The sequence below is a fragment of the Anolis sagrei genome, chromosome 5, assembly GCF_037176765.1.
Source record: "Anolis sagrei isolate rAnoSag1 chromosome 5, rAnoSag1.mat, whole genome shotgun sequence".
In the NCBI taxonomy this organism is placed as follows: Eukaryota; Metazoa; Chordata; class Lepidosauria; order Squamata; family Dactyloidae; genus Anolis; species Anolis sagrei.
This window is the reverse complement of record NC_090025.1, coordinates 187,500,865-187,519,468: the sequence shown is the minus strand read 5'-3', so window position 1 is coordinate 187,519,468 and position 18,604 is coordinate 187,500,865. Positions and strand designations below refer to the sequence as shown.

General features: G+C 40.9%; 1 protein-coding gene across 29 annotated transcripts in view; it reads left to right on the top strand.

Annotated features, from left to right (window-relative positions):
- CELF2 (CUGBP Elav-like family member 2) overlaps positions 1–18,604 on the top strand; it is a 652,882-nt gene that overhangs the window by 320,286 nt on the left and 313,992 nt on the right. The window contains exon 1 of one of the 29 annotated variants that reach the window (XM_060776492.2): positions 15,946–16,018. The exons of the other annotated variants lie outside the window; for them this stretch is intronic. Within the exon in view, the coding sequence (XP_060632475.1) occupies positions 16,014–16,018 (5 nt within the window). The 5' untranslated portion in view covers positions 15,946–16,013. Of the gene's footprint in view, positions 1–15,945; positions 16,019–18,604 lie in introns of those variants that run through there. 29 annotated transcript variants of the gene reach the window in all.

Here is an 18,604-nt window from a genome sequence, read left to right as displayed (position 1 = left end):
AAGCCATTAGTATTTGGATGGGAGACCTCCAGAGAATACCAGGCTGATGTTGCTAAGTAACCACAAGATGGGAGACACAACCTCATCTGCATTAGCTGGTAAATCCAGGGCCAGTCTAGAGCAGAAATGCTCCAGACTGGCCCTGAAGTGTGTCACACACACTGTCCCCCATCCCACAGTAGCAGTAGGGCAGTGTCCAGGTAGTCCAATTGGGTTGAGACCACATCAGTCCTACTGGACTGTCTCTTTAATTGCTCATGTTGCCCTCATCATCTCCAGATAATTGCAGAGCTACTTCTGATTGTCAGCATAGGGTGGCCATTTGAGAGCAGTGACAGCAATGACATGGACCTGATCCAGGCAAAACAAGGTGGAAGTGATGCCCCATGTGGAGAGTGGACTGGTCCTAATCTGATTCAGTCCTGATGTCCACACTACACTAAAACTGCAGGGTTGCTTTGGAGATTAAGGCAAATTCTGAAACATCCCTCAGCTTCTCTTAAAATGGGGCTGAGCCAGATTGACTTGGGACCTTATGACACTAGAGCATCTATCCACTTTAAATCCAGTTTCTGCCTCTTGCAGAATTCTGGGGTTTGTGGTTTAGGGAGAGGTTGTTAAAGCATTTAGCCAGAAAGGTTCTGGTCCTCCCTAAACTACAAACCTCAGAATTCTACAGGAGGCAGAAACAGATTTTAAGGTCGATAAATGCTCTAGCGTTGTCAAGTCCTTGGTTAGTCTTGCAATACCTATCAGTGTAGGAATGCCATAAAGACAACAAGGATTGAACATCTACTACATTATCAGATTGGGGATGTGGTTCTCTAATCCTAGTGCAATGCTGGCATGGTACCAGGATGGAGTCTGCATGGCTACTTCCAGTGGGGCTCCATTGGACTCAGTTCTGGAAGTGTGCCAGCAGTGCACTAGGAGGGAGCCCTGAGGACAGGTGACTAGGAGTTAGCTGCGGACAGCCAAGAAACTTTGTGGTATGACAGCCCATGACTAACCATAGTAAGAGGACAATGATAGGCACTTCCCCACAGTTTCCCACAGTGTCCTCCAGTGTCCGTCAGCTTCTGAAGATCCATGTGATGTGGTTCATTGTACGTACTGGTTATTAGGTCTATGTAGATGAGTCCTGGGTCTTCACACCAGAAGGTGCATGTGGAGTACTGCTGGAGTTTTGTACTATTTCATTACAAATCATACAACTATGCATGTACTATTGTTCTGAAAAAGGTTGACCTAACACTGTTGTGTAGGGTTGCTGGCCTGGATAGGACATGAAGAGTGTAAATTATATGGGTCAGTTGAAGATGTGCTAATTGTGAAAGCATTTAAAGAAAGATTGTGGGAGGCCGCTGCAAATGGTTCCACAGTGCTTCTGTGCTCGTGTGATCTTTTGCTGACAGAAACTGTAGCTCCATGAGTGCCTTTAAAATGTAGCTGAGCTATTACTATAGAAAATCTTTATTTCAATAAGTATCATGAAGGAAAAAAGATGAATAAGAATTGGAGTTGACTCACCCACTGGCCAAAGATATTCAGCTGCTGCATGGTGAATCCTAAATTTCCTTCTGATGAATCTGAAGTCCTTGAAACAGTGCTAGGTACATCACGGTACGCTTATTCAGTGTCTAGTCATCTCTTTTCTGGTTCTTGAATAACTTATAGGTTTGTAAATTGGTCATCAAATGCATTTTATTTCCTCCTAACTCAAAAAGGTGAGCATGTCTACCAATGCTGATCCCAAACTGTCCCCCACCCTTTGAATTTGTTTTCTAGAATTGAAAATTGCCTCAAGGTTTTAGCTATTTTTATCTGGCGCTTGAAATGAAGTCCCAGTTATTTGCAAAATTGTTGCCTGAGAACCATTTTTCTTTGGTTTCTCACCTTGATTTCTTGGTCTGGTTTTTCTCACTCTGTTGCTTAACTTCATTGAGTACTGATGGTTTGGTGGTAGATGACATGTCACAATGCCTATGTGATGGGGTGTTGGCCTTGGTGAGAACTGGCAATACCAATCCAAATGCCAATATGCTGCACAGAGCTTCTGTTTTATATTCAGGTATATGGTTTAACAGTCCAGCTCAAACTTTCGATGGTTTATATGAAGGGAATTTAATTGAAAAAGTTGCAAGCTTGGACATACAACTTCCTCTACTTTTCAACAACTCATTTCTTGCATGCCGCACTGTTTCAACAGATGTAAATTATAGCCATGTTCTGCACTTTCAACCCTTGGTCTGCTCTGTTGACCACTGCTGCCCCATTCCTGGCACATTGTTTTCATCTCTCTCAGTTGATTCAGCTCAGCACCATCTTGTGTTTAGTCTTCCTCTTACAAACTAAAAACTGGACTCTACTTTTCAAACAATTCCACTTTCTGACAGTGGTCCAGGCCATAAGTGTCAGATAAGCTTGGGCTTCCTGTACTTGTTTCGGAATCATAGGAAGAGACTTTGTAGACCATTCATCAAAACCCCCTGCCAAGAAGGAGACTGGAGCATCTGGTTCTGACATGCTATATTAACTGAGAATCAGAAAAACACTCCATTCAACTGGGTGGTGGTGCGACCCTTCTGAGTTACTGATTTGGGTTGGGGGGGGGGAGAGACCTAAGGAAAGGGGCTCTACTTGCTAGTTATGTTCAAAAAAAGAAGCAGAGTTGGAAAGGAAGTTGCAGTTGCCAAGGTTAAGGAGTACACCCTTTTCACTTTGAAAGAGTGGGATTTTCAGTTATTACTTTAGGTGGATTAAACCCCTGAACTGCTGTTAGGCCTTGCTTCTGTCAACCCAGCAGTTCAAAAACATGCAAATGTGAGTAGATCAATATAGGTACCATTTTGGCGAGGAGGGAACGGTGCTCAATGCAGTCATACCAGCCACATGGCTTTGAAAGTGTCTACGGACAATGTCCGATCTTTGGTTTAAAAATGGAGATAAGCACCCACCCACCCCCACCCCCAGGATGACTAGACTTAATGTTGAGAGGAAACCTTTACCTTTACGGTTATTTAGGCAGCAGCAACAGGTTACATTCATAACTCTGAAATCTGAAATATTTCCAAATCCAAAATTGTCCACACAGCCGGCTAAGATAGTGGCATTTCTGTTTTCAGTATGCACAAACTTTGTTTCATACACAACGTTGTTTAAAATATGATTATAACAATACGTTCCACCTGTGTGTATAAGGTATATATGAAACATATATAAATTTGGTGTTTAGACCTCGGCACCATATCTCATTATATGTATATGCAACTATTCCAAATTCTGGAGAAAAAAAAGAGTTACAGAACACTTCTGGTCTCAAGCATTTTGGACAAGGGATAATCAATCTCTATATATCTCTGTGGATTTAAAATATGTTCTATATAACCTAGAAAGACTTTCAACAGCAATTCAGTTCACTTGATGTTGCCAGAGAAATCACATATAAACCCCCCCCCCCCCCTATTTTTAGACCCATCTGGAAAATTGGGAAAATTGAGAATTAAATTGCTTTAAAATAATAATTTGTGACAACTTAATAAATGAAATGCCTACACACACACACACACACACACACTGTATTTACATATATGCATACATATAGGCATTTTATTTATTACTAGCTATCCCCTGCCACATGTTGCTGTGGCTCAGTCTGGTGATCTGGAGAATAAAGTAATGAGAAAGTGTTGGTTTCTAATATATGTAATGTCTTTATGTTTGTGGGTAAACAGTATTTCTTGCTGTTTCTTTGCCAGTGTTGATGTAGAGATGCAACATATCATTGTCCTTTAGGGGTCCCTTTCAAATCTTTGATACTACATCTGTCATATACATGTGTGTTTGTGTGAATGGCTGGATGGCCCTTTTTCAGGAGGGCTTTGATTATGTTTTCTTGCCCTGGTGAAGGGAATTGGACTGGGTGGCATTAAGGCTGCATTTCTCAACCTGGGAAGTCAAGACCCTGGGGGGCAGGGTCACCAGGGGGGTGTCAGAAGGGTTACCAAAGAGCACCAGAAAACACAGTATTTTCTGCTGGTCATGGGTGTTCTGTATGGGAAGTTTGCCCCAATTCTGTCATTGTTGGGGTTCAGAAGGTCTATTTCCACCAAACTCAATCTGTGTTTATATTTGGGCATATTGAGTATTCATGCCAAGTTCAGTCCAGATCCATCGTTGTTTGAGTCCACAGTGCTCTCTAGATGTAGGTGAACTACAACTCCAAACTCAAGATCAATGCCCACCAAACCCTTCTAGTGTTTTCTGTTGGTCATGGGAGTCCCGTGTGCCAAGTTTGGTTCAATTCCATCGTTGGTGGGGTTCAGAATGCTCTTTGATTATAGGTGAACTATATATCCCAGCAACTACAACTCCCAAATGATAAAATCATAATTTTTGAGTGATGGTCACCCCTTGTGTTGTGAGACGATTTGTTGGCAAATTTGGTGTGATTTCATTCATTGTTTCTTTTGTTTTTAAGGTACTCATTATGCACAGAGAATATGTGTGTGTGTGTGTGTGTAATACATATATAATTTATTATATATATTATTTATATATTTGAACTGACATTAAAATATATGCAAAGATCCTAGTAATTTAAAAAGAAAAGATTAAAATCTGAATGCCATTTAAGAACAAACACCTCAACTACTTCCTCTCTTTTCATTGCTTTGCCATGAAACCAAAGGAAAACAATGATAGGATTCTCCAAAATGATTTGGGGTGGTATTGCCAGAGACTTCCCCGTGCCGCTGCTTTAAAAACAACAGCAATAATAGCTAACGTTACTGTACCCCCTTATTTCCATTCTGAAACCACATTTCACATATAATATTCACGCCTAATGTATACAGGCAATGCTAATGTACTAGAATTAAGACACTGAATGCTGCCATACCCTTAGCTCAGCCATTAAAAATACATTAATGTTCTGTTTCCTGCAAATTGGCCCCCTTTGTCTGTAATTTATTCAGCAATAATGGCTATTTTTATACGTATATTTCCCTGGAAAGTTAATAGGCTGCCTCTAAAAGCTTTTTGAGTTGCTGAACATCCACAGCATACAGTGGCATCACCTAAGCTTTGCTTTTAGCACTGGGTTGGGTTTTGTATGGTTGCTGTTATTGCCTGTTGTTGCTCCTATTGTTTTATATTCTGCTATACAGGATGCTATGCAGGATCTGTGGTCTCTCTCTTGGACTCCCCCTCTAAACCCATGTCCATCTAGTGACTTAACCCATTTTGTCAGCGCGGGAGTATTGAGTTTATTTACCCTCCTCACGTCAGCATGGATTCTTAATTAAGCCACTGACTGTGGATGTTTCAGATCTCTCAGGAATGAGGAGCGATAATGCTGCAAAGTGTGTTTTTTATGTATAAGATGAGAGCTGTGGGTGCGTGCCAGAGGAGAGAATGAATTGGCCTCTTTTTTGGGAGAAGCTGTGAATCTTTCAGTAGAGCAAGAGTGCCTTTGAAAGCTTGGCATGGCTGAATGCGGAGGGGCATCTAGCTACCTTGGGGAAGGGGTCATTTTCCAAGCAAAGGTTGTCTCTTTTTCTTTCCACCCTTTTACCCACTTCCTTGTGCAGTGTGGATTTCTAAAGCCTTGAGGGATGGGGGGAGAGAAAGCCAAGCAGGCACAGAATTAACTAAACAGAGACGCTTCTGCCACTGCAGCAATGACAGGAATGCTGCTGCCCTATACTTCAAGATAACAGCTGTTTCCAACATAAAGGAGATGGAAATTCTGGAAAGGGTGAAGGACTGAAGGAAAGCTCACCCCAGGGCAATATGCTTTCTCTTTGGTGGTGTTAATTCCTTAAATCCAGCCAAGCGCTTTGCAGTGGGTGGGATGGAAGGAATGATGGGGAGAAAGAGGCAAGGGCATGAAATCCCTTAATACATGGGTGGTAAATATTGCAAGTGTATTCTCTCTCCTTCACTATTCATTGCACCGTGGTGATTTTATGCAAGCTTCATCATCTTTTGCAACCTCCATTGTGTTGTTCCATAAATAGGGTGTGGTTTCCTTCTTTGTTCTGCATCCTATACCAAGCTTCTGAAGCATCTGTAAGGGCTGGATCTACACTTAACCAGAGTAATCCAGGTTAACATGCTCCAGAGCTGTTCCAATGCAACCCAGGATTGTCCTCAGTGCTCTTTGGCTATCGACATGACCAGTCAGGCCAAGAGTGCAATGGGGCCATCATTGCTTCCACTACATAGAATCATAGAATCATCGAGTTGGAAGAGACCTCATGGGCCATCCAGTCCAACCCCTGCCAAGAAGCAGGAATGTTGCATTCAAAGCATCACTACCAACAAGCAATTCCCAGAGAGATGCTTACTGGCAACATTGTGTTTCCAGTCATATGACTGTGTCTCACCAAAAGCGACATGGGCTGCAAAGGAGCTGCTTGTGATTAGTAAAGGAACAGTGGCTCCATTGGAAGTGTGGACAGAAGATTGGGCCAAATCCAATTGATGCAGCTGATCACACCTCCTAAACTCCAGGATTACTCCAGAACTTTATGGAAGCTCCAGTGAATCCCACGTTTTCTTGTCATCGTTAATGGTGGGATGCATTATGTAAGCTGAAAATCCAAGTACTGTATATACTGTAGTATAAGCCTAGTTTTTCATTCCCCTTTTAGGCTGAAAAATCCCCCCTCTGCTTATACTTGGGTGTGGGTACTGGGGGGAAGGCATGGATCTGAAAGAAAGGTTCTTTCAGCCCCATGCCTTCCTGCTAGGACCCTCACCTCTCCACACAGCAACCCAGCTCTCCTCCCCCCCCCCCCCCACAACCTCTCATGCAGCATGCACCTTCCTCGCCTCCTCTCTCGGTGCAGTGGACACCTTCCTCTCCTCCTCTCTTGGCACCAGTCTTTCCCATTTTTTTCTTATTCCTATACAAACAGCATTTCCCCCAAAATGTATAGTTAAAATGGTGATTATTGGAAGGATACATAAGCACAATTATATTGAAGAAGGTTAGAATACAGATTTAATAAGAGTTGGACAGTCTTATCTTAAATTACAGTTTTATGTAAATATTCAAAAGCATTTGTTCTACAGATGCCTCAATTAATGCCATTTTATAGGTATCTTATTTTGACATTTACCTGTAGCTGCTGCATTTCCCACCCTTGGCCTATAGTCAAGTCAATATGTTGACCCAGGTTTTGTGGTTAAATTAGGTGCCTTGGCTTATATTTGGTTTATATTCGAGTATATGCAGTATATACATAGAATCATAGAATCAAAGAGTTGGAAGAGACCTCATGGGCCATCCAGTCCAACCCCCTGCCAAGAAGCAGGAATATTGCATTCAAATATACATATACATATGCATATACATATGCATTGCTACATTGTCCAATTAATGCAGTTTGACACTACTTGAAGTGCCCTGGCTTAATGATACTGAAACCTTGGAATTGTCATTGGTTGTTGACCGATTGAGATATAATGGTGTGCTTTTGCATCCTACAGTGTTTTTCTATTACCAATGCCTCCTGAAACCTTCCATGGCACTACAGTCATCCTCAGCCCCAATAAGTTATTTTAAGGTCCATGGGGTGAATGAAGAAGTGAGATGCCAATCTCATTTGAATCAGTGGGGTACATTGTTGGATCTTGGATCCAAGAAATAGTATTGCAAGCAAATAAGAGTCTTTTAAATATGTTATTAGCCCACTGAGTAAATATATTTGCATTTCCTTACCTTTTTTATTTTTACAGACATGATTAATAGGTTTGAGAACACAGAAATGCTGGACCACACCAACAATCACCATGTCAGACTACACAGAGAAGCCATTGAAATCCACAAGCATGTGGACAATTTCAACAAAAAGGAAGAGACCATGAAAATGAACAAAATCTGGCTACCAGTATTAAAAAACTCTAAAATTATAACAGCTAAACAACAGAGAGGAAAAAACCAGGCACAGATTAACACCTCCCAGCAACAGATTTCCCAGGCTCAGGCAGGCCTTCAAATGCTAATGAAGGTGATCAGCTAAACATTCACACCTAACTGCAGCAGGGAAGAGCTCCTTGCCCCACCCCAGCCATTCCACAGATATATAAACCCATTGTCCTAATTCCAACAGACCTCACACCTCTGAGGATGCTTGCCATAGATGCAGGCGAAACGTCAGGAGAAATGCCTCTAGAACATGGCTCTATAGCCCGAAAAAACCCACAAGAACCTATTAATAGGTTTGTTGGAAAGAGCAACATAATAAGAAATGGGAATTAAGATGGAAATGATGCTGCAGACCCAAAGCATTGGTCAACCTCAGTTGAATTCTGGATGTCTTCAGCAGAGGATTTAATTCATACATCCTGAAAAGTAGCTTTCCAAGCACTCAAGTACTGCAGTAAACTTGTTGCTATTAGTCAGCTCCCTTCTATTCCGACCTAAGAAGATGATGTTTCCTTTCGCTATGGACACTCAGTTGTGCCAATTTCCTCTTGAAATGTCTGGCATTCTAGCAAATTTGGGACAAGCTTAATATGCAGTCAGCCAACTGCTGGAAATGGACTAGGCTAAAAGGGGGATACTTTCTCTCTCTCACACACACACACACACAAGTCTCTGAGTTGGTGGAATTTGATTGCCTCGAGGAATTGAAAATCTTAGCTTTTAAAGTAATCTAGGCAGTCATTGTGGGGCTTCCTTCTTGCCAAGTGAAGCTAATTTAATTCGCGATGTGTTTGCTTTCCACTGGGGAACATCTCAACTGCACCATCACATACACACACTCACAGATGCACACATGCAATCAAGCCAAATGACTCCAATTTAATCCCAGGTCTATACCTATCATCTTGATCTAACGTAGTTTTCTTAGTGCTTTTAGATGCAGATGCTTCCTTTTCAAAAAGAGGGGAATCTGAAATAATAGCATGTATGCACGTAAATGAAAATTGTAGTTGCCATACAGACAAAAACAGTATTTTTCACATGTGACAATCCTGAACATACTTTAGCCTAGCCCTTCTAAAATGTGTGTCATGTAGCAGAAATCCTATTTCCATATGATCTTCCTTTCACAATAACACATATTACTGGCTGTAACAACAGTTGCTTTTAGCTATCCTCCAAATGGATGCTTTCCTCTGAATGTTTGGTGACTTTTTCCTTGATTTTGGCTTATTACATCAGGTTTCTTTTTGCTTCAGAGATCTAGGTCTTGCAACTAAAACAGAAAAACACATACCAGTAAATCAAACAAACAAAAAAAAACCATAAAGTAACACTGTTCTTTAACTCTACTATTTTGGATTATTGATGCCTAAGAAAAAATACTGTACCATCTAGAAGTTAGTCTACATTTAAAAAAGCACCTTATACTAAATAGCCTAGGCTAGTGACTCTTAACCTTCCTAATGCTGTGACCCCTTAATGCAGTTCCTCATGTTGTGGTGAACCCCCGACCATAAAATTATTTTCATTCCTACTTCATAACTGTCATTTTGCTACTGTTAGGAATTGTAATGTAAATATCTGATATGTAGGATGTATTTTCATTCACTGGACCAAATTTAGCACAAACACCCGATACGCCCGAATTTGAATACTGGAGGGGTTGGGGGGTGATTTATTTTGTCATTTGGGAGTTGTAGTTGCTGGGATTTACAGTTAACTTACAGTCAAAGAGCATTCTGAACTCCACCAGTGATGGAATTGAACCAGACTTGGCACACAGTTGTAGTTCACCTACATCCAGAGAGTACTGTGAACTCAAACAATGATGGATCTGGAACAAACTTGGCATGTAAACCCAATATGCCCAAATGTGAACACTGGTGGAGTTTGGGGAAAATAGACCTTGAAATTTGAGAGTTGTAGTTGATGGGATTTGTAGTTCACCTACAATCAAAGAGCATTCTAAACCCCATCAATGATAGAATTTGGTCAAACTACCCACACAGAACCCCCATGGCCAAAAGGAAATACTTTGTTTTCTGATAGTCTTTGGTGACCCCTCTGACCCCCCCCCCCCGTGACCCCCCCAGGAGTCCCAAGCCCCAGGTTGATAAGCACTGGGCTAGGCTTTTATCTCATCTTCTATCAGGTGAAAATTTGTATTTCCTGGATCGGAATTGGTACAGTCCAATATAGTTTATCGTTTTGCTTTCTTTGTTGTTATCTTCAACTTGTTTCTGAATTATGTCAATGCTAATGTATGCCTCATATCTTAATGTTTTCTTTACAAGATTTGTTCTTTGCCTTCCTCTGAGACTGAGAATGGGACCCAGTGCATTTTCATAATTTAGCGGGGATTTGAAAGCTCATCCCTGTAGTCGAAGTCCAATGCTCAAGCCACTCTGGAAATTATTCATGTAAACAAACATTCAGCTGTGTTGGTTTGTTTCTCAGATTGCAACAGTAGAATCTGGAAACTGGGATTCTATTGGGTCATTTGTATCAGTCCCTCAAATGCTGCCCTTCAACTATTCTAATTTGGTAGGAACAGTTCCTAAATAAGTGATCCCATAATTTCACCTCAATTGAGAAAGAGCCCCTTTAGCTAAGGTTTCTATCTTAATTTCCAAATGGAAAAATAAGTTCTCTATGTGTGTGTGTGTGTGTGTGTTTCAAGGAAAAGCTATGGACATCTGAGGTTTAGTATTTAATGCATAATGTTGAATGACTTCACCTGGGGCCATCCCTTAATCTCAATTTTTGGTTCAGAAACCTCAGGGCCTGGCATGATCTAGAACTGGCAACCCTTATGGTCTAGCACATGACAGTCCTGAATTTAATTCTTAAACTATCTAGAAAGGATCAGATAGTAGGAGATGGGAAAGACATTTGCTGGAGATCTACGACAATTCGGAGTAGTCCCTTCTGGGCTAGACAGACAAATACAAGGCAACTTTTCATTTTCCTTATCTTTCTGGATTTCCTGAATGAGAAGATAGGCGATGAACACAAGGAAACTGAAATAAGTATTTAAAAAATGAAAAGAAATCTGTCTCCATCAGCCAGATGTCTCCAAGATGACTGCATGGAGATCATTATGCCCAGACAAATAAAGGCTCCTATTGTCCTGTTGTAGCTAATAATGTGAGTCCTGCTTTGAATGAGAAGTTATATCCTTGCTTCACTCAAGCCCTCTTGCCACTGCTCCTCAACTTCTGTGGGCATTAAGCATAAAAACAGTGGCATGTTTTGCATCTCTCTTGCGATTGTGGCATTAAATCAACAAATGGCTAGTTAAGCATTTTGCAAACTATATGTGGAACACTCCCTAAAGGCTCAGCTCTGTAACATCATATAAATACAAACATGACTCAGTCACTTTCAGAAAGAGAGAGAAGCTAAGCCTTCGTCACCGCTGCTATTTCAGATCCAGGCCAGGGGAAAACTGACCATGTCTATCCAGTGCATTATATTGTGGACAAAAGCCACCATGTTTGAGTATTGTTAATATAATTAAGTTTGCAGACATTAATGGTATGAAAGTAACACCTAGACATATTGGAAATGAGATTGATTCACTGTCATTGACTCAATATCCTGTTGTTGTTGCTGCTTTTAAGATCCATGTTCACAGTTATATCTTTGATTCATATCATGGCTTAGGGATGTGAAACTTCATTTATGGTATTTCATTCTTGTATGAAAGAATAAATAATTTCAAGAGTTCTCCCACCTCAAACTGGTTCTCTCCTGGAACCAGTTTGAGGCCTGGTAGGTGATTACGCAAACTGCAGAACATTGATGTGCATTAAGGGCTTTCCTTCACATGCTTTTGTGGGCATTCATTATCTAGTTAATTTCAAAATGCGCTAAATGGTCAGTATAGATAGGGTCTGAGTTTGCATGGGTTTGTGTGTTAGGTTTGTACCCCACGAGAACTTAATTATTCACTCATTTGTTCTCAAATGAAACAGCAAATGAATTTCTATTTTAAATTCAGTAGCAATTCTGTCCAAAGTTTTTACTGGGTTATGTTTGTGTGTGCATGTGTGTGTAAGAAACTGTAATTTTGATCAAAAAATAATGTTTCCTTAGCAGAAAATGCTGCTTTTGTATAAAAACAAAGTACAAATGTTGCACAGAATTAATCCCAAACATAGCATTCTTTTGTGAGAGTCTCCCAAACATTTGTGATTTTTCAAGTATTTCTTAATATTCTTCCCATCCCTATCCCCCACTCCCTTCCAGTAATTTTGGACATGGAGACACTCTTAAAATGAGCCAATAGATATGGTATTCCACCCACATACTCCTTTTTCACTACAATCCTCCCCACCCCCTTGCTGTTAGGAGCAATGCTTCTCTCCCCCCCCCCCCCCCTTTCTTTTTATCATAAATGTTGATATCTAGGGCACGGATGCCAGTGCTGAAACGTGCATTCAATTAGGAGACAGTTCTTAACTGACCTACATAACAGTTCATTCATGAGATAATATGACCTGCAGCTATAGAGAGAGAGAGAGAGAGAGAGAAAGAGTGGGTTGATTGAGCTGGGCTTGGCCGTACGCGCTGCAAACTCTCTGGTGGCCAGCGAATCGTCTAAAATTAGAGCATGCTACGCATTACTGAGAGGGGCTTTCAGCACTTAAGTTTCTTCTTTGCAATGATATTTCTTTTATGAGATGGGCATAATAATTTGTCACTTTGCCTCTCCCTGTAATCCTTAAAGGCTTAACTTTCATTAGCAGGAGGCACTTAGGTAGCCAACAAGATGAGCAATTACGTGCTTTACCATTAAGGTTTAGCAGCCTGTCATCCGTGGTGAAAGGGAGCAGGTACAAACCATCAAGAAGAGAATGCCAAGCTGAAGCTTTAAAGGCTGTATAGGAGTGGCAATGGGCACTTGCTGAATTTGTAGGTGCTCTGGTATCTTTGTAAAGCTGTCATTTTAAGAGCCAAGCCAATCAGAGAATAAATGGTCACTCTCAGAAGACTTCACACAAATCCTTTGTGTGGTCACTGAATGTATGTATTAATGAAAGTCCGCAGTTTGGGTGTCCTCCTGGATTCATCACTTACGCTTGAGGCTCAGGCGTCGGCGTTGGCTGGGAGGGCCTTTGCACAATTAAGACTTGTGCACCAACTGCAACCGTACCTCGTGAAGGCGGATCTGGCCAGGGTGGTCCATGCCTTAGTCACCTCTAGATTGGATTACTGTAATGCACTCTACGTGGGGCTGCCCTTGAAAACGGCTTGGGAATTCCAGATTGTCCAAAGGGCGGCAGCCAAGTTGTTAACCGGGGCTCCTTACAGGGAGCGATCAACCCTCCTGTTTGAGGAGCTCCACTGGCTGCCATTCATTTCCTGGACCCAATTCAAGGTGCAGGTTCTTACCTACAAAGCCCTGAATGGCTTGGGACCTGCCTACCTGCATGGCCACATCTCCATATACGAACCCACACGATCTCTTCGATCATCTGGAGAGGCCCTGCTCACGATCCCACCTGCATCGCAAGTGCGATTGGTGCGAATTACAAAGATCCTTGCCAGCGCAAGAAATGCATATCTGTTTTTCAATTATGTGTTCAAATATTCTTTCACTCTCATCATGTGCCTTGTCACATGGACACAAAAAACTATAATGGCTGAGCTAGTCCAATACTTAATTTTTCCACAGTGGCCAAGAAATATTTATGGGAAGCCCAGAAGATACGAGGAAATGCTCTGCTCACATTCCTGGGCAGCTAAATGTTCCAAGGGTTTAGTAAGGGCTGCTTTCACACATTCAGCCAAACATGGAGATGTACAGCATGGGGAGGCAGAGGGGATGTGTTGACATCAGGGAAATGGATCGGCAGCATGGTCCCATTCTTATCTTCTACACCACAAGTTGTTTCTGTGAAGAGGGATAATGAGGCAGCTGCATTCAGAGGATTCTTGAAATATTTTGGACTCTACTTCCAGAGTACTTTAAAAAGAGGGAGGGGAATGTTTATTTCCTAAATGGTGAGACTTAGACTTGCATTTGCCTTGTAATGATGTCCAGCTGCAAAAGACGTAACTACATGGATTGTGAATGATGCAAATAGACGAGGAGTGCAGCTACAGAGTAGAACTGACAAAGTTTGCCACCACTTTGTCACCTGCCTCCCAACTGTCCTTTGCAAGAGTTCCCAATTTCCATCAGTATAATGTTCTACTTATTTGGCTTACAGAAATTTCAAAGTAATATATTTTTTAAATACTGCCTGTCTGTCTGTTTCTCAGTTTAAATTTCTCAGTAGAGAAAGAATAGCACTTAGGAAGTTTCTCGTTGCTGCATTACTTCAGAACCATTTTTAAACACAAAAGGGAAGTGAACATAGTTTGCAGAGAGTTTCACAAAATGGGTAGAAGTTACAGACCCAAGATTCCCTCTTTATTCTATTCTATCATTGCATATTTCATTTGTTCTTCTGATGCGCACAGTAATCCCCGCCCCATATTTTCACAATAGCCCTTTGAGGAAGGTCAGAAGGAAAAGGTGACTGACCCAATGTCATCTCATTGTCAAGATTGACGGCTGAATGAGGAATTGAACATAAATCTTTATTGAGTCAACTCTAATCCAGTGAAGAAGTCTATAGAAGCTTATGCTGCAAATCAAAGATCCCTTATGTGGAATTCTGAATTCCCCAATTTATGAACAAGACAAAGATCTATAGGTTTGCTCATTAGTTGAATTGTATGTAAATCGAAATAGGTACATTTTTATAGTGTAACTCCAGCCTATCTATCTATCTATCTATCTATCTATCTATCTATCTATCTATCTATCTATCTGGACAGCATAGGGAATGGCTAATGCTCATGTGGTGTTTGTACCCCTGTTCAGAACATTTCTCCTTACTTTCTGTCCCTGTGGTAATTGGATTTTGGAAAATTTGGTTTGCTTTGGAAACAAGGATTGGGGATAAAGCTTCAGTGAAGATACCTTTTCCACATGATAACACTTTCAGGAGTGAATTTCTCTTCCTAGGGATAAATTTCTCTCACTTCTTGTTGCCTCACCCCTACTTTTATTGAGTCATTTGTAAGCTGGATGTTTGTAACTCAGGGACTGCCTGTACTCAAAAATCCAAAATTGTCAATTTGGGTGGTTGAGAAAGTGGCTCGTTTGCTTTCTGATGTTTCAATGTACTGAAACTTCATTCTATGCACATAGTTATTTAAAATATTGTGTAAAAACTACCTTCAAGTTAGCTCTATAAAATGAATTATGAGACAGAAATTAATTTTGTGTTTAGACTTGGGTCCCATCATCAAGCTTATGTATACACAAATATTCCAAAATCCCTATTCACAAATAAAATCCCAAAATATAGAACTCTTTTGGCCCCAAACATTTTGGATAAGGGATACTCAACCAATTCAAAGTCCTTTGTCTGAATTAATACCAAAGTTGCTTCAAGATTTCTTTGCATAGTGATACATATTAAGTCAGATATTTCTTTGAATTGATCTCAGTGGTCATCATTACCTGGAAAATATTTGTTTTCATCCTAGAGCTTTACTGTCTCACGGGTTAGTTTGTGGCCTTATCTGAACAGAGGACTGGATAGGTAGGGACATAGATGATAGATAGTCTGATACAGTAGACATTTTTTGCACAAATTATGCAGTTGCTAAATGTAAAACTATTGCGTCAACCACTTCCTTTGAGATCTACCAAGTGTAAACTAAAACTTAATGTTTGGAGCATTAAATGGCTTTCTTTTCATGAAAAGCTGTTGCATAATGCTGTAATGAATTATGGGACAGTGTCTTCCACCCCCATCTCCCTTGATGATACCTTAAACTTATTTATTAACTGCTCAAAGTCGAAAGCATTTTCTTACTGCAGAAATGACAGTTTGCAGGAGGGGAGAGAGAGTTTGCTGGTAAACGGATGTATTAGCATGTTTCCAAACCACAAAGGAAATTGAGAAGTAGGCTTCAAGTCTCTGTTTCAAAGAAAGAAAACTTCGCAACAAGTTGCAAAGCAGAAACTGGTTCGAAATATCAGCCATTGCAGCCAGATCTACTTGGAACCATGAGGTATTCTTTCAAACATTTTTGTGTTGTTAAGCTGTCCTAAGAGAAACTTCAACCAGAGGTCTGAATGATGCTAAGATGCTGGATGACCTTTGCGTGTTGAGTTGGGAGCAGATGTGGCTTTGCAAAACCAGATTCTTTTGTAAACGTGGCTCTTGTCAGGAAAGGAGGTCAGTGCAGGAACAGACCTCCAGAGGACAAACAGAATGGGGTTCATTTGAACCTCCATGTACACAGTGTGGTGGGGATATTTGAAATGTCCACAGAAAGCAGGTTTTGAACTGACAGAAAAGAGCCTACAGGTTCATAGCTTGGCGGGATGTCCTTCTCTTCCTTTCTTTCCTCTTTCCTCCTTCTCCCCTTTTATTCAAACATTGCTGCTTTTGTGGTATTTTGGAGGCATTGTACTGTTTCCTCTTCTCAAGTTGTCCTCTTGTGTGTAGAAAGTTCTCGTTCCTTTCCCTACATTTGTCCAGTGGAAAAGGCTTCTTATCAACTTTAGAGAAGATATAGGGTGTTGTTGTGTTATATCCTATGCAGAGGAGATCTAGTAAAAGGTAAAGGTAGTCCCCTGACTTTTTAAGTCCAGTCATGTCTGACTCTGGGGTGTGGTGCTCAGCTCCATTTCTAAGCTGAAGAGCCAGCGTTGTCCGTAGACACCTCCAAGGTCATGTGGCCGGCATGACTGCATGGAGCGCCGTTAGAGGAGAGGGGATCTACAGAATTCTAATTGTGCTGGTGCATACTGCTGTTGTTGTCGTCATCATAATTATTATCCCACCTTTTAACCACAATCTGGAATAAAAGTGGGTTGCCTATTACAATTAAACATGTTGAAATGCCCCAAAGGCACAAGATCTTGTCTGATTTACTAAACTAAGCAGGATCAAGCCTGATTATTACTTGGATGGAAAATGACCAACAAATACCTGGTGCTATTTTAAAGGAAGCAACTGGCAAAACCATCTCAGAGTTGTTTTTTTGAAGGGGGGTTGTTTTGCATAAGAAACCCCTGTGAAATTCATGTTGATGGATGACTTATACATACATATATAATTACAATAAAAAGAATGATTAAACTATTAACAATACAAATAAACATACAATTAAAATATTTTTAAAACTGTCAAAAACAGGACACCTAGGACAATATGGCACACTTTTATAAAAGCCCTTCCTTTAAAAACCTCCAACAGAAAAGCTTATGAATGCCAAGAGACATAGAGGAATGGTGGTACAATTTTGCAACTATTTGTATAGGGGGAAAATAACAATGCCTAGAAGGATTTTCCTTGGCATCTCTGCTAATCACTGTGTTCTGTAGCTTTCATTGTCTTGAGTTAAATTTTAGATGCAAAGACGCAATGATATGAAGATGCCTGGTGCGAGAGTAGTAAGTGTGAAAAAGATCTTGGAGTCCTCGTGGACAACAAGTTAAGCATGAGCCAACAATGTCATGTGGCGGCAAAAAAACAAAAAAAATGGGATTTTGGCCTGCATAAATAGTAGTATAGAACCTCCTAACCGTGAGAGCTGTTCAGCAGTGGAACTCTCTGCCCTGGAGTGTGATGGAGGCTTCTTTTTTGGAGGCTTTTAAACAGAGACTGGATGATCATCTGTTGGGGGTGCTTTGTATGCAATTTTCCTGATTCTTGTCAGGGGTTTGGACTGAATGACCCATGAGATATCTTCCAACTCTAGGATTCTAGGATTCTAGATTGTAAACTACTCTGGGTCTAGAGTAAGGGTCTGCTGAGTACTTTGCTGTTTGGTGGTGTGGTGCGCACAATGATAATTTTATGGGGATGTTACAGGTTTTTAGGTACTCTTTGTCTCCTCTGACTGCATTTGCAGTGGCTTCTTATCTTGACAATAGGCATATGGAAAGGGGTATAATAAGCAATGTTCTTAGTAAGGGTGGAAAGAAAGTTCTCCATTATTCAATTTTTGGACAAAACAAAAAAAAGTTTCTCAACAGCTGGGAAATTCTATTGGGAAGAAAAGGGAAACAGCAAGACTTCTGTGGAATTTTCTCCTGATACGGAAATATCCCAAAAGATTCTGAGGAATTACACTGCATGGAAAAACACATATGTTTATGTGGAAGAAGAAGCATGTATTCTGAATGATGTAACAGTTTCCCCCCTCATCTCTCCTGATGAGTAACTGAGTACTAACACCTTTTGCATTTTTAACTCAGTTTTTGGCAGCTGAAGTAAGCTGAGTGGGAGAAAGGGTGAGAAACAGGTAAATTTCAAAAGCAGGTGTTTGTCTGTGAAATACTTTGTAAAACTACAACTCTCGTGATTTTATAGCATTGAGTTTTGACAGTTATACGGTTCCGGCCCAGCTTACTTGTCCGAACGCATCTGACTCTATGTCCCACCTCGTAACTTAAGATCATCTGGGGAGGCCCTACTCTCGCAAACGTGGCTGGCGGGGATGAGAGACAGGGCCTTCTTGGCTGTAGCCCCCGCCTGTGGAATTTGGTTCCAAATGAAATACAATTGACTCCATCCCTCCTGGCGTTCAGGAAGAAATTAAAATCTTGGTTTTGGGACCAGGCTTTTGAACAATAAACATAAAGCA